Source organism: Amblyomma maculatum, chromosome 11 (genome assembly GCF_055883805.1).
Source record: "Amblyomma maculatum isolate TAMU_Amacu chromosome 11, ASM5588380v1, whole genome shotgun sequence".
NCBI lineage: Eukaryota > Metazoa > Arthropoda > Arachnida > Ixodida > Ixodidae > Amblyomma > Amblyomma maculatum.
In genome coordinates this window covers 75,176,866-75,203,527 of record NC_139354.1, presented here as the reverse complement: position 1 = coordinate 75,203,527, position 26,662 = coordinate 75,176,866, and the positions used below count along the sequence as shown (strand labels likewise).

Genomic DNA, 26,662 nt, shown 5'->3' with positions numbered 1-26,662 from the left:
ACAACTAACACGATCATCCTAGAACCAAGTAATCTCAATACTTCAGTAAGGCTTCCACGGTTCGCATTCGCGTACGATCGAATATTCAGGCACGCCGGTGATAGCCCATGTACTATTTAAAAGCAACGCCTGCGCACTAAGCCACACATAAAAGTTACAACTAGCAGTTCTGTCCCCAAAACATTAGAATTTGGGAGTGGTGCGCGTCGAGAATGCACAAACACGATGCTACGGATCGCGTGCATCGTACACATGCAAAATTAAATATTTGTGAAGCGCATATGATATGCCCAAGTTAAACATAATCACATTCGCACGACGCATTGCAGACGTCAACGGGGAGGGGCACATGGCTGCAGCTGTATTGAGGTATTTACTGCATTAGTGCAAGGTGTTAAAAAGTGTTTCCCAATGTTGATAGCACTTATATGAAGGGAGACTCGTAACCTTCTCGAAAGTGAGATCAAATCTGCTAAGGATGTTGGAAAATAATACTTTGCAGCCGTGAGACGCCGTAAAAGTGAAGACAAAGAAAAAAACTGCGCGCGTAATTCCCCCATAAATATATTTTTGTTTCAACAGTATTTGTGAAAAAATGTTATATAGAATCAATAATTTGAATTTAACGGTAGCGTTCTAGACATTGTAAATTGAAGTTTTATTACTCGACGCACGGAGTAGAAATTACAGTGATCTGCTTTTGCACTCTTTTCTAAAGATGGCACATTCTGAGATTATAGACACAGCTCTTATTTTTTTTTCATTCCTAAGGCTTTCTTTTTTCAGGATGACGCCTTGAGCTCACGAAGCAGACGTACTAACCTGCAGTGAACAAGTATGGGCGGTTGCGCTCCTCCGCGCCGTCCGAACATGCCTTGACAGGTACGGACAAACTGGATGAGAGTCTGCGGCTTCTCCGGTACGCCGTGGTCTTTCCAAGCAGTGAAGAAGATGTGGCGTACGTTCCGCCATTTGCTGGAATCGTCAGACTACGGAAAGGCCCAAAAAGAAAAACAATTACGACGGACTTTAGCGACTAAAGTAATGTAAGGCGAAAGCCTGAGCGCCGCATTCCGCTACGCAACTAGAACTAATTAGTAATCAATCATTCATTAAATGATTGGCTTATCATTTAATAGATAATTGATAAATTACCTATTTTTAAACCACTAATTATTCAAATATAGAATTACTTATTTAGTCAAAAATTCCTTAATTATTTATCCAGCACCTCCGACAAATGTAACGGTACATTCAATCTTAGGTTGGTGTTACGGTCGAACGTTCAACTAGCAAGCCAGTCTCATGCGTCGTCTTCCTTATCTGACGTCTTCTTTGTTAGTACGCGCCTTTCGACATACGCTTGTTTTCTTTACGACAATCACCGAGCGTTGGTGCGACAAAACAAATCAATTATTCATTAATTAGTACTTGATCATTGCTTGACATATACTCATTTAAGGCACGCATTCGTTAATACTGTGGTGGTGCTCTGTGATTGGTCGAGACCTCTATGACGCCATTCCTCCTCGACCAATCAGAGTCGCTGCAAAATCGGAAGACATTTTCTCCACGACAGCATGAGCCAGTAAAGGCTTTCGCCTTAAAGAAAGTTGTTTTGTAATCGAGTGCAATAATGCGTTTGCTGCCTTTAAAGGACGCCTGCCTTTAAAGGACGCTTTGTAGGAGACATAGAGGAACGTGTAGATGAGTAAGAATCAGGCGCTGGTGGCTTCGCCCAAGAAATTAAAGGCCGGTGGATAACGGCTGCATCCATCGCCCGTTTTATTCGGCTCTTTTGCGGATCTTTTTCGCGTATCTGAATATACTGCACCTGTGAGCGTGTCAGTCAGTCTCACTGCCACATTGAGCTTTTTTAGCTTGTTCCTTTTATAGGACTTAACGTCCCAAAGCCACTAGAGCTATAAGAAATGCCGTACTAGAAGACTCCGGAAATTTCGACCAACTGGTGTTCCTCAACGTGCTCTAACATCACACCGAACACAGGTGCCTTGCTTTTCGCCTCTGTCGAAAAGCGGCTGCGGCGGCCGGGATTCGATCCCGCATCCTTGGGTCCACGAGTCGAGCGGTTTATCCACTGAACCACCGAGGCGGGCTGAATGACCTTCTTCGGGAGCCTGACCTGAAAACTACTTCATTTTTTTTTAATTAAATAGGTATTTGTATTTTTGTGGTTATTCTCATATTATCTATAATGATCACTGTGTTGTATATTGACACAAACACAACATTGTAGGGGAGCTGTGGTGGACTAAGGATCACGCTCTATACTAGAGGTGAAAATCGAGTAGAGAAATGCAGATTGCTATTTCGTTTCATGAACTTTGAGTCTGTGTTATTTATTTTGTCGTCGATGTTCACTGACAATGTTAAATTGTACATGGTTTGGCAATAAAGAACTACACTACAGGCTTCCATGTGATAGATTTAACGCAGGAATTCACGTGAGCGATCTCATTTTAACAGGATTGTTGGATCAATAAAGCAGATGTAAAAAATATATCTTATAGTTTACCACAGGGCACTGTTATGGGTCCATTATTGTTTTGACTTTATATATAAATGATCTCCCGCGGGCGCCTAGCTTTTCACAAATAATAATGTATGCTGGCCATGCCGCCTTAATAGATACTGGTGAATATCTTCCGGCAGTTCAAACAACATTAATGAGGGAACTAAAAATTTCGTCTTCCTAATTTTTTGAAAACTACCTAACCTTGTATGTCGCCAAAACTAAGTACGTTACTTTTCAATTTAGGTACAAGACAACTTAAAATTTTAGTCTTGCTCTAAGTGGCCCGTTAATACAACCAGTCTCGTCCTTCAAATACTTAGGAGTAATGTTTGATTGTCATTTACATTGGAAAGAACAAATTAACAACGTGTGTAAAAAATTAGCTTTCGGACGCCACACACTCATTAAGGCGAGATATGTATTACGCTCACTGTACTACTCGTTCTGTCATTCACATATTAGTTACTGTTGTGAATCCTGGGGTACTTATCTCCTCTATTTCGCCTTCAAAAGCGTGCATTCAGGATGATAAGAGCTGATTATGATCCCTCTAGAAACCTTTTTCATGCAAATAATGTGCTCTGGTCCCCAACCTTGCGCCACTATAAAATTTCGCTCTTGATGAACAACATACTAAACACTAATTTTCCCCTTCCGTGAAGCCTTTTTGCCCTACCTTCCCATAATATAAGACAAGCATCCATTGGTAACTTTAACCTTTTCAAATGTAGCAATGTTTATGGCGAATGCTGGGTAGAGTTGAATGAAGCAAAAATATGAAACAAATTGCCGATCGAGGTAAAAGTAGTCCAAAAGTCCAATTAAATTTTGCCTGATACTCTTGTCTTGTGAATTATTGACACATCATTTCTGTATGCATTCTGTGTATTGTTTTGTAATTTTGTATTCCATAGTATTATGCATTTTTTTATTTTCCTTAGAGTCTCCTATATTCTTCTTGGTTTTGTGGTGCGTACCTTGTAAACGTATCCTTGTGTGAACATTATGACTGACTTTTTCAGCCTTCGGCGCTCTGCGCCTGAACTACAAGTAATTTTTATATTGGACCGGCCACTAGCTTTTATAGCTATCGGTCCAAACAGTGTTTGCGCATATTTCTTGTTATCGTAATAAAGTTCCCAATCAAAAAAACCTAACAGAGAGTACTGTCGACCTCAACATCCTGCTTTATGAGCTGAGAAAAGGCTGCGCGTTTTTGCAGTGTTCACAGTAGACTTTCTTCTCTGTGGTACACGACAAGGCTATGGCCAGCAAGACCTCCAAATCGTCTCTCGTAGTTCTGCGGAGGTCTGTGGAACAGTGTAAGTAGTTAGAAGTACAACTTGGATAAGCAGCAAGATTAACACAGGGCTGGCACATGCGCTGAAGGAAATGATTGAGAAATACAAGTAACGAGCACAACTATAAAAAGTAAAACATGCAACAAGTCACATGCATAGCATTTGCCACCTTGCAGGGCGTACACATAAGTGTAAAAACTATTACTTTCTTTAGTTGATCCAGTATACATATTCCTCATGAGAACCCAGATCTCCGAGAGCTACGGCTGGTTCTTTTTTTGTATATGTGCATTTTCTGAATGTACCCATATAGTTCAGAGTTCTATGCATCTTATTAGCTGACAATATAAAAATTAGAAAGTCTTTATCGGATTTAAGAAATGAAGGTAATGCTTCATCAAGGGCCGAACCGGGTTAGAACCGTTACCTTGATCTTGAATTCCGTTAACGTGTAGTCATTGAAATCGGTTGACGTATCCTTGCGTACTAGAACACTTCCGTAGGCGTGCTCCTTGTTATCGTCAGGCCAGTATTTCTCGCACTTTTTCTGTTCGCGTAAAAGAAGAAAGAAACAAGCGTTATTTCTAAACTGTGGCGTCATAAGGAAGCTTCCGTAAACACGTCAAACTGCAGTCAGTGAAGGCGAAAGACCCATGAACTAGTGACTCCAGCAAATTTAAAATATTTTCTTGATTACTCGGATATTCCAAGTATTAGGCTTATGATTTCGAACATGCTTACAGTAAGTTTTAAGCCTCCCAAATTTTGAGCACCAAACTTCCTCGCATCTGCATAACATCTGAATTGTAATTTTTTCCTAACATGTATTTTGGTCAGTATTTTTTCACTTGAATTGAATTTTCTTTATTTCGATCAAGAAGGGACGTAATTAGCGAAGTACATGTCGTCCAAATTTGGATAAAACGTTGAGCTAAAAATAGTTTGTACAGTTGACGGTGGCAAGTAAAGCAGACCCAAATATGTATCGCTTTGTTCAGCAATAGAAGCTGGTCAAAGCTAAGCACAGTAGTATGCGGTTCTTGTTACAATAGGTCTAGATGCATGCACCGGTGTGCCTCTGCAGTTGCATACGTCTAGGCAGGCATGTCATCGCAGCGTGAATCAGGGGAAGCACACCTTGTTTGCTTCGACGAATTGAGTTAGCATGATGATGGTCTTCACATCGTGCTCCCAGATCATTCGCCAGAAGTCATTGACGGTGAGTGAGTTGGGGCCCTGAGCGGCGATGTATTCTCGGTCAGAGTTGCAGCCCTGAATTATAAAAATAATGTTTTTTTTTTTTTTCAGAAATAACAAGGTCAGGTAAGGATCACTTTTTCGGCTCTTCAGCTTTTATTACAAGCTGATGCGGTATGATGTACTGTGCATTCCCGGTTAGCTCAGTTCTAGTAGTTTTCGAGACAAGATAAGGTGCGCGCATTAAAATATGGAAGACAAATGAATGCTAAGTTAATCAGAATATAGTGAGGTGAAATAAAATTCTATAATACATTGAAAACGCTAGTACTAAATGATTTCAAAGGGTCATCAAATAAATGTCACAGCGGAAAATTTGAACAAACTTGCAAAATAAAGACCATTTAAATAGATGTATACGAAACACAAATCCTTGCTTTTATTTAAAGCCCGGATTGAAGGCCCACACTTTAACATTCACGCTAAGCGATCAGTTAAATTTGACCAGTAAATATAATAGTATATGATTGCCGTTCAGCCCGGGCCTGTGGCTGATAGGCTTATGACAACAATGAGACATTATTAAATAACAGTCCTCTTAACATCTGGCTGCTGGTTTGTAAATAAATATTTAAGTGACAAGATATAAGTGGTGCTTATACGTTTTCATACTAAGAAGATTTTTCAACTTATGCACTCTCTAATGAAGCTTGTTCCTGCAAGGCAATCAAATCAATAGATTTTCTTCACTTTTATATGCTGTAGACGGTGTCCTGTGAGATTACCGCGTTTGGCTGCAGCCTTCCAAACTTACCTTCACAAAGCTGGCGTTTATGTACGATGTCTGTTCGTCCTCGCCCAGTACTGACAAAGGCACCCTCGACTTGTCGACTGCGCAGGTAAAAAATACGGAGTTGTCACAGCGCGAATCTAAGCAAAAGGCTAAATAAATGTAATCTTTGTCTTCCTTCTACTCGTCCTTCGTCTGCCAGCGCTGGTTTTTTCATGATGATCAACCAACTCGTCCGGCAACAAACATTGCTTAAGGGTTTATAGTCAACGATATAGAAACACAGAGCCAGCATTGCTCAAGGGCGCACTAATGACATCCTGAATTTTCGTGTGCCACAATGTAATCAATTATCATGGCGGCTACATTACCATATGAAATTTCATCTGAACGTACGCTGGAGCATCGAATACTTTTTTCCGGATGTACTTAATAAACTGATCATGTTTATTGGCGCGTGACGTACCTAATAGCGAAATGTTTGGTGTGCAATAAATGCTATATATATGTTTACATTCTTTAAATTAAAACTACACTCCAGGTACCGGAAGACCGGAATTTTGCGACCGTATAACAAAACCAGCCTGAAGCAATGTGTTGATTTTGGTGTAAAAAAAAACTTGATCGCAAAACGCATGCGTCAGGCTACAAGCTCGACTCCACAGACATAAATTCTTCAATAAAATAAGAAAACAGAGAGAAGGCTTAATTAGCCCATATACCGATTGCAGGTGGCCACCACGACTGCCATCATCATCATACGACTAATTTATTTCCTGACACACAAAACGATTTTTTATATGCCGACAATTGACAGCCCTCCGTCAGCTGCGCTAACTTCATTTCCATGTACTTCTTAATTTTATGAAGCCGTCCTACGCTTACTGCTCCTGACTGAGATTGCCTTTTCTGAGAATCTACTCCATCCCCCCCAAGAGCCCATAGGTTGAATCGTGAACACATTATATTGCCAGCCTATGTGTATTCAATCTGGATCTCAATTAGATTTCATGCCACTAATAAAGAGAAATGCATGTCTTCATTTAGTACGTCTACAATGTCAGAACAAACGCTTTGTTGTATATCCATTCTTGGTTTCCATTGTGTTACGTTTTCTGTACACCAGCAAGTTGTTGCACGCGGCATGATGTCATATAGATAGCTATAAACCAAACAGTGTAGTCTGACCACGATATGATACGCAACACATACACCACAAGTGATTATATTTTAATTCTTCTTAGATACTGTCAATAAATTTCGTCCTTACAAGACGCAGTGTACTGGCATTCGGCAGCGGCATTATAAAAACAGGTTCAGTTGCTGTCTTCCCTCAGCGCGACTATTGGCAGCTTTTTAAGCGCAGCTCAAGTTACAGTCATGTAATTACTGCACGGGGAAAAGAATTTCAAAATGTGAAATGTAAACAGTGGAACACGGCCGCAGCGCATTGCAACCCTATTTGCAGAAGGTTATCTGGAAAGCTTGGACATCCGTGCTAAATGGAGATAAGTTTAATTTTAAAAAATGAAGCAGAATGGTCCACATAAAGGACCATTACCCGGCTTCTAGTTTAGATTTTGCACGAAAACCTCGATTAGAGAACGCGCTGCGAGTTGTGATTTTAGAGGCATTACTGGTTACTAATATATATAGCTTTTCGCAGAGAAAAATAATCGAGGGCTCGCAGATGCGGAGTGCTGAATTCTAACGAAACCGCCCGATAACGCTTGATGTCGGCGGGCAACTAGTTTACAGTAAAGCTTTCAATGCGCAAAGCAAATATCATTCAGACAAATTAACTCAACTTAGATTATTTCCGGCAAAAACATGTCCAGAAATGCGGAAGTTTCCTAGCGCTTCCGAAATACACTGCCGCGTCCATGGCTCTATATGTTAACCCACAGTTTTATTTTTGAAACGCTCCTTCGCGCTCTCAAGTAGCATCATGCACTGTAGCTTATTTCATTTCTATTTTGCGGCTTTATATCCGGCTACTGGGAAAAAGCTCGCCAATAACTGGGTGCAAACATCATGCACCAATTCAATTTAATTTCTTGCGCTAACATTTAAAAATGTAACTTTTGCTTCTATGTTCGTTTCACACACACACAAAAAAAAAACTGCAGTCTAGAATATGCCACTTTAAATAGCACCACACTAGGCCTCTTTAAGCATTTCGATGGATTTAGCAGGTATGACCTTCCTATTAGCGCAACAAGAGTCGACCTAATCGAATAGGTACTGCTTCAGAAGACAGGAAAAAGAAGCGTTTCTTTGAAAGACTCCTTTCAACTCCCCAGCTAAACGCTCACTTCATGCTCTGTGAGAGTCACTTGATCCTCAAAACGCGAACGATAGCAGTCAAGGCCGGCGTTTTGTCTGCGCATTCTGACATCACTGGGATTTTAATCAAATATTCTATCGACACCCACTTCAAGTTATTCGTCAGTTCGCTCTCGCCCTACCATTGGGTGTGCTTAGCGACCTCATTAGCTCAGTTGGTAGAGCGAACCCACGCGGAAAGTCAATGGTACCGGGTTCAGCCCCAAGAGCAGAATAAATTTTTATTTGACTACGAAGATTCTGAGAAAGCTGTATAGCTTTCCTTTTTTTGCGTATGGCTGCGCTTGGCTGGATGCTAATGTGTAGTTCCTCCTTATCACTGTGATTTTATTATACGTATGTAGGCCCTGATCTAGTGTCATGGACGAGGGAAGAAGGGAAGAATTCTATGATTGTATTTCTGAAACTGACAAATCAGAACTAGCGCTGTCTGTTGTTAAATGAAATTCCACTGCAGGCAGCGCTTATCGTTTTTGTCTTTCTTTTTTACAGCAGTGAAAAGTTTCTTTGTGACCCACTTTAGTTTTCTGGAAGGAGAGCAGTTCCGGAACTTAAGTAGCAAGATGTCCACAGTTAAGGTTTTATCTCGTTATTTCTCTGTAAGTTTTTGGTTTCCTGCAGTTTTACAGCAATCCAGAGTAATATTCATATCATAGAAAACTTTCAACGAAGATTATTATATATAATGAGCGCAGTCAATTAAAAATGCTTTGTGTCACTGGAATAGCATGATTTTGTATTATTCTGGCATTAACACTTCCCAGAGACGTGTGTAAGGAGCGCGGAATTATATTCGCATAGTAATTTACCTCTGCATCGCATTTTTTCTATTTAATGCTGTGAATTTCGTTACAAGAACTTTCGACACTAGGTGCAGTACTGTGCGCACTTACATGGATGGATGTTGGTGAAGCGGTTTTTCTTGCTATTCGCCGGATTTCTTGCCACATCTGAAGGGTACTGGGGGCTGAGCTCAACGAGCCTCTGAAACCGAGAAAAAAATAATTTACCTCAGTATAGGGGTAGGGATTAAACCTTTTTTTTTTTTGCACATGCCTTGTTTCAGAACAAATATTTTTTATTTCAAGTGTAGTACTGCAAGACAGATTCAACTGTCGCAGATCTGAGGGGTAACTTTTGAAATTTTCTTGCGGAACTGGAGGAAAGCTACGTGCACTGAGATTTTTGAAGTTCTAATTTCAGGAATTTCTTTTTTCACTTTCACAAACCATTTGTATGGAGCCCTAGTAGCACCTTTCAGTGCAGGCCACTTATTGGAAGAATGCACGAGCCTGCAGAAAGAGAGGTTATGTTCGCTCCATTGTTTCGCAGTTTGAGTGATTTTCTTTTACTTCATTCTTCTTCAATTTTTGATTGTTTGCGGTATCAGAGCTATGACTTTCAAAGCCTCGATCCAGGAACATGATTTTGGTTTTAGCGGCTTTCCTATGCAGGCAAGCAGATTTTCATGTCATATCCAACTACAAGGTTTTAAATCACACCACTACTATCGATTCATAAAATAAATAAATATTTTATAATTCCTGTAAACCAATGTATATATATACAGCCTGTCTTTATATTCTCAAGAATTTTAAAACTGCAGCCTGTTTTGTTTTTATTGCTATGTGTACACTCATGTGCATATCAGCAGCTAAAGGTTATGACATTGCTAGATGGCATTTATTTTCGAAAGTAGGATGAATAAAGACTGCACTTCGGTATAGCTTTAGTGTCATCAAATTCATCTGAAACGTATCAGAACACAGAAATGTGCCGTTCATCTAATCCACGTTTATGAAATGGGGAGAAATGTCGTGACGAAAGGCCAATCCATAGAGCTGGCGGTGAGCACGAGCCTCAGTTGTGCTGCGCAAGACGGTTATTTATTGGACACTTCGATCACAGAGTACAGTGCAAAAGAAGGCCGCAGAACCGCTAAGTGCAACCTCCTAAAAATAGCACGCGTGCGCGTAGAAAACTTTTAACAGTAGCGTTGAATACCCGGTAGATATAATGTTAAAAAGAGAGGAAAGAAAGGTATTCCAGTAGAACGTTTTCGAGCTAGTTGGGCCAATCCTGAATAAAACAAAAAACAACAAAATAGTGTGAATGAAGTTCCTGAAGTGAAATGAACGAGGGATCGTCAAGAAGCTCTCCCCTGATACTTCTTCGTTTCACCTTGAATCACTTTATTTCCGTTTTTTCTTCCTGTCAGCTAAACATGGCAATACCCATGTAAAAGCCACGCCTTTTCTCCACTGCATAAAACGCGTTATTTCCTGAGAATGAGCAGTACATTTGGTTACGTGAACTCAACAAGAGTCCAGTACAATGAGCATTCTTCTGCGCAGCTGATTGCCTGACAGTAAAAACTTTCGTTTCTTCATCAAAACGTTAAATTGGAAGAGTTGGTAGACGTTCATAGCAGAAGCAGCGCACAAAAGCAAAGCAAAGAAGAAAAGGAGGGACGCAGGACGAGTTCTTGTAGTTTGCACTGTTACAATTATGACTTTTTTTTCTCTCTTATTGTACAGATTGCATGAAATTTGACCCAGGTCATAAGAAAGATTATGTTGCCACTATTTTTAATGATTATTTGAGGCTATGTTCCACAAATGACGAAACTATAAAGGTCTCCAGATCACTAAAACCTTGTAGGTAACATATTTTTGCTTATCGTAAAGACACATTCTGTGAGATAATTGACTATATCAGAAGTAATCTTAAGTTTAGGAATTTATAACGTAGGCTTCCTAATTACATCTGTACTGCATGTATACTGCGTAAACTGCGGTGGGATTGCAAGCGAAGAACCAGTTACAAGAAAGAATTGTTTCCACATTGATAATGCATTTCTAGTGTTCGCATAGCAAGAGTTGCCGGTAAAGTTCGGCCGACTAAGTCAGAATTCACAGTGCACTCCCGAAACAAAAACCAACATAAAATAACAAAAAAAAAGTGACAGGAGCTAATGCGACGCAGAGAGCAACTGAGGTATCATAGGGCCCACCCTGTGCCCAACGCGGGCCTGCCCCCCCCCCCCCCCCCCCTTTTACGTTTCAATTTTTTATTCAAAACATACATGTCTCGATGAAAACGCGTGAAGTGCTAGCTGAATAAGGCTGAATTCAACAATTGCCGCTACTTGAAATAAAATATTCTTCGCTATGAATATACTACGTAGGCCTCCGAGTACTCCATAACTTTACTTTTAGCTGCTCACCCAAACCAATTGAAATAGGCTCAATATGACGGTGGTTCCCAAAATCTATAAGCATTATGATTGTGATCTGTTTTCTTGCGGTGTTCGACACAGTTATTGCGGGCGTCAGTAGAAGAGTTATGAGCCCGTTTAGAGGATTCCGTCGCATTGCCTTGGTATCGTTGGCGGTGTAACCGAGACAAAGAGAGCCACAACAGAGTCACGAACCAAACAGAATTTCTCAAAAAAGGAGAAAGAAGAGCCGCGAGCTCGACAACGCTCACTTATGACTGTTCTCCCACTTCTGAGAATTGTGCTTCACTCGGGAGTAAAATAAAGAGTGCTTTATGACTGCACATAGATACACACAAGCTTCTGTCAAAATTTTTGCCTCAATATATCGCAACAACACTAAAATAGCTGCGTTCATGCTGCGAATTAGGGAGCATCGTAGTAGTCCTTAAAACGTTTTGTTCAATTAGCACTTATCGGTACACCACAGTCTTCTAGAGCCAGTTTCTGCGCTTGTAAACCCGCCAGGTACCTCATATTCGTCGGCGAATCTGTAGCCAGAGTCTTTCAGCATCACCTCCAGGTATTCCTTGAATTCTGTCTTCGGTATCGGCCTGCACAGCAGGAGAATAAAGTTATTTCACGTGAGAAAAACCACAATCTTCCTGAACGGTCCAAGTATTTTAAAGGCACGCTCTTCGCATTGTTTTACGGGATAATGTTCTTTAGCTTTGTAGCAGCTGGCTTCTGCTAGGGGGCAGGAAAGCCGCAAACGTTACAGAAAAGTCAACTCATCCGCGCAGTACAAAAAATTCTACAAAAAATGAGTTTCAGTAACTCATTCGAATGCGATCAAGGAGGAAATGTGTTTTCTCATCATCAGACACTAAGTGAGAATATAAACCCCAAATGACCTACAAAAATTCCACAAGCATTTTAATAGTTTTGTGTCCCTATACGTTTGTAGAGAATCATTATATTTCACGATGCACGAAAATGCCAAATGACATTTAAAGACCCCCCCCCCCCCCCACGCTGACATTCAGCTTCGGCGGCTACAGTTATACTTGTCGCAATCCGTCGGCTCCGCCCCGCCACCGTTAGAAAAGCATGCTAAAATCTTGATCTTAAATGATACGCACTTGGATAATGAAGTCTCACAAAATACTTTCCGCTGAGAATGACTGATTTATAACAAGTTTCTGGTAAGAGTGATAACTGCAACACAAGCAAATCACTCCTCACCTCCCCCCTTGCAGCTGCCACAGATTTGACGCATCTCAACCGATCTTGTACTCTAGCTCCGTTCCAATGGCGTCGCCAAAATTACGCCTTCCGTTTAGTGTGGAAAAGTTTGCAAAACAATTGAATTTGTAGCAAGGCAGTTCAACTAATAGGGAATGCACTATTTCCGAAGCGCCGTCCACTGAGGCTCCGATGCGACACCGTTTTGGCTTGGTTACCACTAGGGTGTAGAACACAGCCAGAGTGTTGTAGTCAGGCGCTCTTGCGGACAGCAACGTTGCGGTAAGCTCGCGGTGTCCGGTGTTGCAAGTGTTGTGAATTTGTAGACTGCCTTCATGATTAGGCTTGGGGCGGGTGGGCTGTTTTCGACGGGAATTTACGACGCCCAAACGATATTGTGGAGTCGGGACTCGGCGAGGCTGCGCTCTCGGGCAACACTCGAAAATTCCAATCTGATGGTACACTAGACACGACCTGTTTTATGCGTTTCTTTTGAGACTGTTTTTATGCAAAGTGTAGGTTGTTTTAAGTGATAAATTCGTGCGCTTTTGCCAACCGGACACACACGCGCACACCTTCCGTACTAAACAAACACCGCCGACAAAGCCGCCAACTTCGTAACGGATAGTGGTAATCAACAGCTTGGTTACGAGGCATTCAAGACATGAATATAAGTTTATAGGCTGCTTTCGTTCACAAGGCAGTCATTTTCGAAACATATTGAAGGAGAACCAACATTTGTCTATCTATAGCAGTTGGCATCATTTACAAATGGCATCAGTATTCGTCGTGCGGCAGAAGTTGGACAAAATGACATTCAACTGAAGAAATGCGGTGCGATATGAATGAAAATATTTTCCGTGTGGAAGGGGTATTAGGCTGCATAAAGCGCCGCAAAAACAAATCCCTCCTCCACGGCTATAAAACACTCGTTTCTCCCACAATCCTGTGGAGGCGGTCCAGACACTTCTGGCTCAAGTTGAATTGCTTAAGGATGATAACAAAATAAAAATAAATATTAACATCACTTACAACGTCACACCACAAAGCCTCTCAGTTCAGTTCAGTCGTTCAGTCGTGTACGACTCTTCGTGACCCTATGGACCATGTCACGCCACGCTTTCCGGTCTCTCACTATCTTCCTAACATCACATAACTTCATCTGCAGTGCCTCGAGGATGCCATCTAACCATCGCGTTCGCTGCCTGCCCCTTCTCCGGAGACCCTCAACCTTTTCCAACATCAAATCTTTCTCCAGCGACTCCTCTCTTCTAATCAGATGACCAAAGTAGCTGAGCTTTAACTTTAGAATTTGACCCTCCAATGAGCAGTCAGGGTTTATGGTCGACAATATCGACTGATTTCATCTTCTGGCAGTTCAAGGAACTCTCAAGAGTCTTCGCCATCACCACAATTCAAACGCGTCAATTCTTCGGCGGTCAGCCTTTTTCACAGTCCAACTCTCGCATCCATGCATCACAACAGGAAAGACCATAGCACGAGTTATATCAATCCTGGTTGGCAGTCTGATGTCTCTGCTCTTTACTAGGCTGCGAAGGCTAACCATTGCTCTTTTTCCCAGAAGCAGACGTCTCCTAATTTCATGGCTGCAGTTTCCTTCCGAGGTAATCTTGGAGCCCAAGAAGAGAAAATCTGTCACCGCTTCCACTTCTTGTATCTTGATTCTCCAGGACTTGGTAGGGCAAGACGCCATGATCTTTGTCTTTTTAATATTCAGTTTAAGCCCAAACTTCTCACTTTCATCTTGTACGCGCATGAGAAGTCTCTTGAGTTCCACATCACTTTCTGCTATTAAAGTGGTATCATCCGCATATCTAAGGTTGTTGATACATTTTCCAGCAATCTTCACTCCAGCTGAAGACTCGTCCAGACCGGCCTTCCTCATGATGCACTCTGATTATAGGTTAAATAGGCAGGGCGACAGTATGCAGCCTTGCCTCACTCCTTTCTTAATTGGAAACCAATCAGTAAGACCATGCCCAGTTCTGACCGTGGCCTCTTGCCCTTCATACAGGTTGCTGAGGAGACAGATGAGGTGAATTGAAACTCCCATCTCTTGGAGAGCTTGCCACAATCTGCTGTGATCTACGCAGTCAAACGCTTTCGCATAATCAATAAAGCAGAAGTAGATGGGTTTCTGGAACTCTCTTGCTTTTTCCATGATCCAGCGAAGGTTGGCAATTTGGTCCCTAGTTCCTCTGCCCTTTCGAAACAAAGCTTACACGTCCGGAAGCTCCCGATCCACATACTGCTGCAGCCTACCTTGGAGGATTTTCAACATCACCTTGCTAGCATGCGAAATTAGCGCGATCATGCGGTAGTTGGAACAATCTTTGGCACTGCCTTTCTTAGCAATAGGGATCTAAACTGACCTCCTCCAATCCTGTGGCCACTGCAGAGTTGTCCAAATCTTCTGACATAATGTATGCAGAATGTTAACAGCATCATGGTTGAGGTTTTGAAGCAACTCAGCTGGAATGCCATCAAATCCGCTAGCTTTTTTCTAGGCAAGGATGGCTAAGGCCCATTCAACTTCACTCTTCAGGATGGCCGGCTCGAGGTCAGTAATCACAACCGTCTTATGTTGGGTTTGCACATTCGGGTCCTTCTTGTACAGTTCTTCTGTGTATTCCTGCCACCTCTTGTTTATCTCTGAGGCTTCAGAGAGGTCCTTGCTTCATTTGTCCTTTATCACGCCCAGCTTAGCACGAAAGCTTCCTTTGATATCTTTGACTGTCTTATACAGAGCTCCTGTGTTCCTTAATTGGCTGTTGTCCTCAACTGCTTGGCACTGTATGTTCAGGAAGGCATTCTTATCTCTCCTAGCTATTTTCTGAAAATCCGCATTGAGAACGTTGTATCTTTCTCTTTCCCCCATAACTTTGCCATCCTCCTTTCCTCAGCTATTTGAAAAGCCTCTTCAGATAACCAGTTTGCTTTCTTGCATTTCTTTTGTTTTGGAACTACCTTAGTAGCAACTTCGTGTATTATATCACGAACATCAGTCAACATATCTTCGGGCTCTTTGTCTTCTAGACCTAATTCTTGAAATGGATTCCTCACTTTCACAGCTTATTCTAATGGAATTTGATCCTGATCATACCTGAAAAGACTTCTAGTTTTCTGGGTTGCCTCAATCGAAGCTTAATTTTGGCAACAAGAAGCTGATGATTGGTGCCACAATCGGCCCCAGGCCTTGTTTTTACTGCTTGTATAGTGCTTCTCTATCTCTGCCGGCAAAGAATATAATCGATCTGATTCCTGTACAGACCGTCCGGTGAAGTCCATGTGTACAGGCGCCTCTTGTGCTGTTGAAAATGAGTATTCGCTATGGTCAGGTTGTTTTCTTGACAAAACTCTACTAGCCTCTGCCCAGCTTCATTTGGCTCACCAAGACCGAACTTGCCTGTAATTCCGGATATTTCTTCACTCCCGACCTTAGCATTCCAGTCTCCTATGTGAAAAACGACGTCTGATGATGGGGTGCGGTCTAAAAGGCATTGCAGGTCCGTATAAAATCTCTCAACGTCAGCTTCTTCAGCAGTAGTGGTCGGTGCATAGACTTGGATAACTGTTATGTTGAAAGGGTGACCTTGGATCCGAAGTGAAACCATTCGGTCATTTTTGGGGTTGTACCCTAGCACTGCTTAGCCCATTCTTCTGTTTACAATGAGAGCGACCCCATTCCTTCTCTTGGATTCGTGCCCACAATAAAAGACATAATGGTCGAAGGAGTTAAATTTTCCCATTCCGGTCCACTTGAGCTCGCTGATACCCAAGATATCAATGTTCAATCTGTCCATGTCTCGCTTGACGACATCCAGTTTACCTTGCGTCATAGATCTCACTTTCGCATTCCGGTCCACTTGAGCTCGCTGATACCCAAGATATCAATGTTCAATCTGTCCATGTCTCGCTTGACGACATCCAGTTTACCTTGCGTCATAGATCTTACTTTCCATGTTGCTATGTGATATATCTCCTTGCAACATCGGACTTTCCGGTCACTTCCCGACACATCCACAACTGAGCGTCCTTTTGGCTTTAGCGCAGCCGCTTCATTCGTCCTGTAGCTACTAGGAATCGCCCTTTGTTCATCCCCAATAATATGTGGCACTCCTTCCAACCGGGGGGGGGGGGGGGGGGGGCTCATCTTCCGGCGCCATATCATTAATGGTATTGTGACTGGCCATAGGGTTTTCTTGGCAGGAAATACTGGAGTGGGTTGCCATTACCTTCTCCAGTGAATCACATTTTGTCAGAACTCTCTGCCGTGACCTGTCTATCTTGGGTGGCCCTACACAGCAGAGCTCACGACTTCATCGAGTTTCGCAAGCCCCTCCGCCACGACAAGGCAGTGATCCATGATGGGGACAAAGCCTCCACCAAGCAGGAAATAGAACGCGACAATCTTGAATCTTCGCTTCCTAACAAAAGCATGCCAGTTTCATTTTTTCTAAAGATGACATTGGAATTCAAAGGGAGTTTGAGTTACGGGGTGTGCTCGAAAACTCCAGAGTTTTTTTTATCCCGCGTGCTCTGTTTTTACAAGCGTAGTCTCCTCGTTATGCTTACTTTACGCGTACTTTCTGCTACGTAACGTAATAAGTTATTGCATGTTATGTGCAGGCTTCTTCGTCTATTTGTTTGTACTTTTCATCCCACTGTACAATGATGTAACCTTCCATTACACCTGCCCTGGCTAACACAGTCTGGAGGCAGTTTTGAATGAAATCTAAAAATAGATCATTTGCAGTCACTTTTGCATGTCACATTTGATTAAGGCCTAAAGAGTCTTCGAATTCTTATTTCGTATAGTCTGTAATATCGCTGTCTTTTCAAGGGAGCCCTTAACGTCCACCATGCTTTATGGCTTAATATAATATCATACGGAATAGAAAGGCCTTAATAACAGCTAACTTTATTAGTAGGGATCACGGCAAGTCTGTAGCCCTGAAATAATAAAGGTTCATGTGGTGATCTGAAAACTCGCAACAAAATATTTGAGCGGTACTGCGATTTAAGGCCCAAAGACACAAAAGCAAGAAATAAGGTATATTGATAGATATAATGCTCGGCGCTTCCTAGTGCACTGCTTAGATGCGACAAATATCTTCGGAATCACAGCTTGTCATCGCATCTTTTTCAGAGTTTCAATCTTTTATTGCCCAGTAGTGTCATTAGGAGATAGAATACGTTTGCGAAAGGGAACAAGGGAACTTTTTAGCTGGAGGCTAAATATAGAAGTAGTGGCGCACCAAAAAACGGTGGTGAGGTGCAGAACAATTTGTGTAAGATGAAGTAGGTTAGGCTACCTTGGACAAATAACATCGCATGGTATCTTTTCATTTAATTCCTTTCATAATGTTTGATACTCATGCAGGAATCACGTTTCAAGGTAGCAGCGTCAGCCGTTCTGTACGGGAGTCTGTACATGAAGAGGATTTAAGCGCTATAGCGGTATAACGCTAAGAGCAAATCTCGAGAGTGAGTCAGTCGCATACTTAATTCGCTACAGCCTTCTAACATAACTTCCTTAAAAGTAAATAGTGATCGAGTGACCTCATTCGATTATTATATTGATTGTTATATCACTCGATCATTATATGCTCAGTAAAACCTCACGTGAAGGCAGTGCGCTTGGTAGGCTCTTCATCATTTTCTTAGGGTTCATCCCACATCATCTTCAGAGTTAAAATCAATTTAAGTAGTGCGAACGTATTTGCGGAAAAAAAACCCCTTCTTATAAACGCCTCTCAATTAGCTGTCTTTGACAACATCGTCTAAACTATTCTCTCCTCGAATTCATACTGTCTCTGCCCAAGCTGACGTTTTTACCTTCTTCGTCACCCTCACCCGCTGCGTTTGCCTGCTATTAGAGTGACTCCGATTGTGTGAGTCATCATTTGTTATCCATTCCCCGGAGAACACTGTATAGCAAAAGATTTTTCTTACCATTGTAATATTCGCGTGCATAATGCAAAACCTTATCTATGAGAGCAAGCAATAGCCTGGTAAGAAGGACAACACCCGCCCTCAAGACAGCAAACGGTCACTTGCTAACTAAAGCATTCAAAAACACGCTCCACATAAAGAAGGGCGCACAATATTCGTCTATTTCTTCTATCTGGGCCCCCACATATTTCCTACATGATATACCAGTTTCACAGCCTAAACATATTTACTTGGCACTGTTACTGTGAATGCTATTTTTTCTGTAAATTTCCTACCCTTAGAACAGTCTTTGGTCTCTTGAAGCCAAGAGGCATGCTATTTGCGTCTGAAATAATTTACTGCACAAGTTTTTTTTTTTTTTTTTTTACATAACAAAAAGTTTTCCGCATTTAGTATGATGGAACATAAAGATTTTAAACGGTACCTCGAATGTGGTTTACACCTAGCTACGAGTTATCAGTGTATGAGCGCAGTCACTCGCATACCAGCCTAGACAAGTGAGCCGCCTGTCCCTGGCTTTTTTCTTTTTGGCTAAGGAGCGGAATTACACACACGAAGAAAGAAAAACACGTTCAAGCATTTCTTAGTGATAAAAATAACATACATTTTTGCTTACGAGTCTATAGACGCGTATCTCGTTTCTTAAGTAAGAGCCTGTTTCAGTGTAATGTTGCATTTTGCATTTTCTATTTTGGACTAGAACCGAAAAGCTTTAACAACGGAAATACACTTCTACGAAATATTTCTTGATCACGATAGAGCACGATTCATAGGCATTATTTTCAAATCACTTTAAAAATAACGTAAAATATTTGACCCGTGCAAGCTATCATTTGAGCTATTTATAGGCTCACGGGAAAAATAAGTAACTGTGACAAGACAGGAAAAAGCTTCTAAATATACAAGGGCAAGCCGCTTTGCACAATTCAGAACAATGTTACATAGTATATACGAAAAAAACGTTTACAAAGTCAAGCAACAACTTGTGCGCTTCAGGCATGGAATGACCTACAGATAAATAACAGCCGCTTACGCAACTGCCTACCGCCAGCAGCCTATCATCCTCAACTCTCCGAAGGGCCATCAGCCTCTTGAGGCCCAAGTAAAATTAGGTTCAAAAGATTATGAAAAATCAAGCTTTTCTTTAGAAGTAGAATTCTCATTCATTCCCCGTCACTCAATCACTCACTCACTCCCCATCACATGCGATGTGTGTTCTTCGATCATAAGAAAGCATACTTAGAACTCACCTTCGCCATCCTTTGGCCATTATTAATACAGCAGTTTGCATTTGATGCGGCGGCTTTGGTTTGAAAATTTAGAAATGCGAATGCATGAAATAATCAAAGAGGATAAAATCAGCGGCTGTTGTTGCTTAACGCCATCAGATTTCATGAACATTGATTCTGTTTGATTTTTCGTATTTCCTATCCCGCATCTTGCTTCGATGTTACCCATACGCCTCAGCATTCAAGGACTTTGGCCTCAGTAACGGCTGTAGTCCCACTCTAGTTTCTTCAAATGCAGTGGACTGAAAAACATGCGTGAGAAGAAATCTAGTGGAAATTATGTTCTTCGCTTTTAATGATTGCATGCGAATAATGTGCTCACATAAAAAAAATACCGTTGAAATAACGAGTGGGCCGTTTTTCTTCGTATCTCCTTAAATTACGATAACATTTTAGTTGGAATTAGAGCAGTCAATCGTTCGCGTTGTTTTGACAGAATAATATGCTATCCTCCTTCACCGAATTGGTGCACGCGGATTCATGGGTGCTGTTGTTGAACTCTCACTTAGCAGTAAGCAAAAACGCTGGCTGCAATAGCAGTTATTATCAGGACGCAGTGAATTGGTTACGAACGATTTCCTGCCTTATGCATGTTACATATGTCGCGAATAATAGCGCAAGATACCCTGCGAACGTTGTTCCTAAAGGCTCACCCAGCGAATATTGTCATCATTCTGCCTACAAGACACGGCCTCGGTAAGTTTAATGCTCTCTGTTCAAGCCTAATGATGCGTACATTTTACGCTCGGTCGCTGATCCCAGAGAGAAATTTCATCCCCTGAATGCTCCCATGCACGTATGAGAGCACGCACACACACGTACACACAGGAACAAACGTTCGAGTTCTGATTGAATCCCTGATGGCATTCTTTCACAGTCGGCACGACGCCGTTGAAGCCGCGGTAGTGACCGCGGGTCCGTACCCCGGGGCATATCGCGTCATGCAGAAACCGATTCCACTTCGTTACAAAGGCACTGCCCAGACTCGACCTCGGCAGACCGCCCAGGAAGGGGAGTGCAAACACGCGGCTCACACGATGCCGCTTCTGGACGGCCTCTTAATTAAAATGGAGACTTGGAAATCGCGACGAATCGCTCTTCGGGGCCGTTTTGATTCAAGATGGCGAACGTATGCCACCGCTTCTCTGCCATCTAGCGATGGCATGCCATGCCTTACCTTCGATACAATCTACCCGATTTCACAGAGCTTTCCATGCCTTCAGTTAATCTACAAATAGTTCATGTATCAAAGCTAGTGACATTCACTCTGGGGATTTGCTTTTCCTGCTCTCTGCTATAGTCGAGCTCTGTGTGACGATATCTGACCGTTTCTCCAACATAACTCATCCTTTGTTCAATGTATACTGATTTAAAACTGTTTAGCAATGAAACGGGGTTTGAAGGTCAATGAGAATAGCATAAGTAATTATTGCATTTATACCCACATAGGAAGGTGTCGCTTATATTTAGCTTCTAGAAATTGGGCTGAAATTTAAAATTTCGGTCTTTCGAAGCAGGGCACCCGGTGTCATATTTCGAAGGAAGAACGCGTTCATGGTACGGATACCAAGCAGTTGGCTGTGAGCTCACACGTGAAACATAAGAGGGCCTGCTTGAATCCACTTCATCGATTCCATTGGCACTGTTGTCCAGTTTATAACGCTCCTGCAAAAATTTCCCGACCGAATGTACGTAGGTTTTCGCAAGTCGAGAATTATTTAAATCCTTTCGACAGGGGCAGTGCAGAATACTACTTTCTGCTATGTATAACTTACATTAAATAATATTGCTATCAGCTGTAAAAGCGCTTCGGGAGAGTGATAATGGCTCCCACAGCGGCTCCGTTCCCGTATCCTTTTTTTTTTTTTCATTCACGCACTAATGCCTCCATTTGTGCCTCTGTTACCTCACATACGCTCATGATCATACGGTCGTAAGCTGCCGCAATGTGTAAACACCGCACGTCATAGACACAAAACAGCGCTTTCATAGCAGTGCGAATGTGCCTGAACGCACTATCATTGGCGTGTCTCACAAAAAACCCAAGGGTACCGGGTTTTAATCCTATCTCACCCTCACTAAAGAGCTTCTGGCAACAACGAAATGCACGTTCTACTCTTGTGACATCACATAACCAGCCTACCAAGCAGGCCTCTGCCTAGTTGTCTGCCAATTACGACGTACCAGAGTTATGCTGGTGGTTTATTGCTCTCAACACGGACGCTAGATTTTAAGCGGGACCCAAGCGTTAAGCTGGGGGAATAATACAATGTAAAATAGTGAAGTAGAATATCCGCATACATTGGAATTATGAAGCTTCACTTTCAAGGCGAAACACACAGAGAAGGAATTGTTCGCCAAGATCGGCTCCTCCCAAGAAATGAGGCCAAAATTTATCAAAAGTGTTTTTCTATGAGTCCTGAATGCGGATAGCAAAGCTTTGCCATTATAAATTCACGCTTGAAAATAACAAGCACACTGCTTTGCATAGATAATTCATCATGTTCTGCCACACAGCCCAGGTGTTACCTATATTTATAATTTCGAGGACACGGCAAGATTTTCGCCATATTAGAAATAGTTTTCATTTCTTTCCTATTTATCATTCATCTTTCCCAAGTGGCATAAACTGTTATATAAATGAGCTGTGAGAGAGTAGTGGTTTCTGAGTCAAAGAAGCCAAGCTAACTGCGTATGATGTATAAACATTGTATCATACCTATCGGAAACTCTAGGCAAAAAAAGCTTTTTCAATTTGTCTGCTCCGTGATTTTGCTGCCTTTTGAAGTTGTGGTAGCCACACATGGCCCAAACCACCGTGCTTGATAAACACCGCTAAAAAGTTAATAAGCCTATTTAAGCAGGTTCCTGAACGCTGGCGTTACGGATGTTGTTTGTTGTTCTACTCACAAAAGCTTTTCTTCGAAGCGATGCGAACGAAATCTGGCGTAGGCTGTGAAGATATCGAGAATAAACCTTTAGTAGGTCTACAGATGTTGGCTTTATAATGTTAAGTGAACAAAAAGGGAACTATGTTTTATACTGCCTAATTATTGTTCTCCACGAAGAATATTTCAAACCTCAGGGACGCAATGACCTATTCCATATTATTTAAATCTATATTTGCATGACAGAACATTCATCAGTGGACTATTATTATGTCTCTGTTCCCTGAGAGACCCGAGTAAAAATTCAGAATATTCTCGTATCGTTGATTCTTTTTAAATAGCACGGATGTATTAAATGAACAGATAGCAAAAAAAAAAGGGGGGGGATTCCTTTCTAGCCACAGCTCCGACGTCTTCTTGCTTTCTGTATCGGCTTTGTTTTGTGACGCGTTGGAGAATACAGCAGTTCAATATTATCTTTAGAGGGGAATGAATTTCCCACGCACTAAGACAATAATGCTGCATACGCAAAAGGCACGTCTTCGGATAACGCCCTTTTATTGAGCTACATAGGGCGTATTCGCATTGGGCATTTCCTCCGCTTGTGCGTCGGAAGTCTGTTTTTGTTTACTTGTTGAAAAGCACCCCACGGGTTCAATACGTAGGGCAGTTGATGTTTTCTGAATCAACTTCGCTGATTTCTTTTTTCTGCGAGCATTGTGGTGTAACAGTATGCATGGCCGTGCACTTCCAAAAAGGTCGCAACCATGCCCTATGACAACAATTTAAAATTCAAATGTGCCATTAAAAACATGGGCCCTGCCCTTTGTATTCTTTTCTTTCGTCAGCACTGCCGATATTTTAGCGGGAAAACAGAACAAGGTCAAGAAACAATGCTGGTGAAAACAATTGTAAAACATTTTGCGTTCATAGTACTTCTTGACACGTGCTGTGTGAGCGACTATCTATTGTTTGGAATCAAGGTTCTTTATATCATTCATATCAGAAATAGACATTTTTGAAGACAGTAAATTGGCGTTAGTTTACATATCTGTGCACTCGCCATGCCGTTTCCTTTTGTCTCTTTTCTCATTCTGTTCTGTTCAAGCATGAGCATGGGGCGACTTTATAGGCACAAAAATTACCTAGAAGCTTGTTCTACTGCTCGACAAATGTATCGTTCTTATCTTTCAATTCTTTTCTTCTGCGCCAATTTCAGCGACCTTCTCCTCACGGGCTTCGTCACCTGCTCCGAGTGCATATATCTCGGTATAGGTGGACGCTACATCCACCTATTATTAGAATCCACTCAGTTATACTAAGAGGGAGTCGGTCATCTACTTTTCATCCAAACCTAAATTGATTGCACATGCTGATTTTTTATTCTTGAATAGATACATAATATTATACACAAGCGTTTGTTCTATGTTCCTCTTTGCTCTCTTCCAGACTTCTGTCACATCAATTCCCGTACCTTTACTTGTGGTTTGAAACCCAATGACCAAATTTTACTTAGCCTCTTAGCTTCTGCCTCGCAACTATGTGCAGGGAATGTGCAGTTATTGCTTATTTATCTTTCAGCCTGAACGGCTGCACAATGATTCTAGTGGCAGGAATGTGCCTACCAGCGCTTGCTGTGCGGTTTCGTACTGTGAACCTAGCTTTTATGTTCAGTCTGCATAGGACGTAATCAATTATTTATGCATTTACACTGCTTTTTATCATTTGACCATTTTAGAAATGCCCGTTTTTCACTCTTTTTCTTAATCAGAGAGTTGCACGATTATAGAAGCAACACGTTTGAGGCTGGAATAAAAACCCCAAATCCCCTTAACATCTACGTTTTAAGAAATGCCATTCCTTTCGTAGGATGAAAAATATACCTCTTTCATTTTATCTAATCCCTGCGTCTTTTCAACTCTTCTGTAAATCAACCATGAATGTTTACGCTATTAGTCCTCGATTTGCCTTCTCATAAGTCGAGCGTATGTTTTTTTTTTTTTTTTTTTTTGAATATTTATAACTCATACAACATTATTACATGCTTCCCGTATTTCAACTGCGCATTTTGATCAACGCAGACGTTTTTGTCAAAACGTCTCAGTTCAGAAGACCTTCCTTCTGAGCATTGCCTGGTGGCTCCGATGCAATATGAGCTTCTCCATACGGGTTAAATGCCTAGCGTCCTGAGTTAGAAGCGTATCACAACCTCTGTATGCATAAAAATTGAATTAATAAAACGTTTACAATCTATGTGCGAATGAAGCACCTTCTAGCTTTGGTTTTCCTCCATTTCGCCATTTTGTTTACACCATAACGAGTTTTGTGTACATCGATATGTCCTTATGATCTTTGGACCAAAACCAAAACATAACGCTATGCTGTTGCTGCACAAGTTGCCAATTCATCCGTTTTAATCATTGTGAGTATTGGCAATTGAAAATAATGAAGGCCTTCCTGTTAGAGTCTATTGCAAGCGTGATATCGTATTGTAACGGTCCATGAATGAGCCTTCTACCTAATAAGGCATTTTTCTTTGCTGAAGTAGAAATGAAAGTAAAATCTTCATATTCTACGGTCGATGTTCCGGCTAACCACTTTCCAGCAATACCACAAAATGAAGCGCATTGAAAAAGCCCGAATCGCTAAAGGACCTTTGGTTCCCAATCTCCTATTTATTTAAAACCATATCTGCATATGATGAGAGGGAATAGTATATCGCATGTTGGCCTTGGTTCATGTTGTACAGTGCAAGTGATATTTCTCTTAACGTATATAAATATTCGTTCCCAACCTGTAAGCTTACTTCAAATTGGATTCGCGCTAAGGTAACAAGCAGGGCAAGAGGAGGTAACATAAACTTTATTCCAACGTTTTAAAGTGCAGAGTAGATTTTTGAGGAAGTAATTACTCATTTTGCGTCCCCCTGAGCATACTCATGTGGCAAGAAAGGAAAGTTACACAGCTTTCAGAGAAACTTTCAAGTTAAAAAAACCGCGGACCAGGACGATGTTTTTTTTTTTTTTAACCACGAAGTTTCTGAGCACGCTGTATAGCTTTCTTTTCTTGCCTTAAGGCTGCGCCCAGGTGGAAACCAATGAGGAATTACTTTCTTATTAGAAAAGAAACATTCACCCCTCTCGCACTCCACTAAGAAACAGTAATGATGTAGTAGTAACAGCTGGAAACTAACATTCTCTTCGCGTGTTCCTTAACCCGCGTTACGGAATCCAGCGCCTTAATGCGCTAACCCGAGTTTTATCTCCAAGTCGTACTGGGCACCCTCGAGAGAGCAAACTGCCCCCGCCCTGACCACATGGGTAAAGTTATCAGCGAAATCCAGGCCGGTGAAATACTAGCCTGTTAGGACGCGTGAGCACTAAAGATTATACCGGCAAGAACAGACCCTACACCATGGCTGTTTCAAAGCCGCCTTGATATAACACATCTTCCCCAAATGTATTTGGCTGCGCAAGTCCTCACTAAGAAATCAATTTTTGTTGAAAACCGGTGGTTCCCTGCCTCTGTATTCATCTTCTCATACGGCAGCAGTTTGAAACTGCTCGGACATGCGTTCGAGTGCGCGCAATCTGAGGAAGTCGTCCATTCCATAGCACAATATGTCGGCCTCTTACGATCCGACGCTCCCTGCGCGGCACGCGCTTATGGAAACACATTTGCGTCGGCAGGGCTCTATTGAAATCGATTTCCAAAATACTCTGCGGTTGCCCCAATCGATGAGGCGCGACGCTGGATACTGCTCCAGCTACGAACACTTTGGCTACGTGGCACGAAGCGTGTCGCGTTTCATTAAATGCGACCTCTGATGCAATTCCCTGCATAACATTAGGCACGTTTTATGACAATTGTGCATGCT

The 26,662-nt window shown here is 41.8% G+C and overlaps 1 protein-coding gene across 6 annotated transcripts in view; it reads right to left on the bottom strand.

Annotated features, from left to right (window-relative positions):
- Positions 1-26,662, bottom strand: part of LOC146174189 (receptor-type tyrosine-protein phosphatase H-like) — a 165,925-nt gene that overhangs the window by 17,907 nt on the left and 121,356 nt on the right. For 4 of the 6 annotated variants that reach the window (XM_084584377.1, XM_084584375.1, XM_084584376.1 and 1 more), the window contains exons 22-27: positions 11,920-12,001; positions 9,064-9,154; positions 5,849-5,925; positions 4,975-5,109; positions 4,265-4,384; positions 823-989 (exon numbers count right to left, since the gene is read on the bottom strand). In XM_084584377.1, coding sequence (XP_084440503.1) covers positions 823-989; positions 4,265-4,384; positions 4,975-5,109; positions 5,849-5,925; positions 9,064-9,154; positions 11,920-12,001 — 672 coding nt within the window. Of the gene's footprint in view, positions 1-822; positions 990-4,264; positions 4,385-4,974; positions 5,110-5,848; positions 5,926-9,063; positions 9,155-11,919; positions 12,002-26,662 lie in introns of those variants that run through there. The other 2 variants (XR_014702078.1, XR_014702079.1) reach the window with 2 other exon arrangements.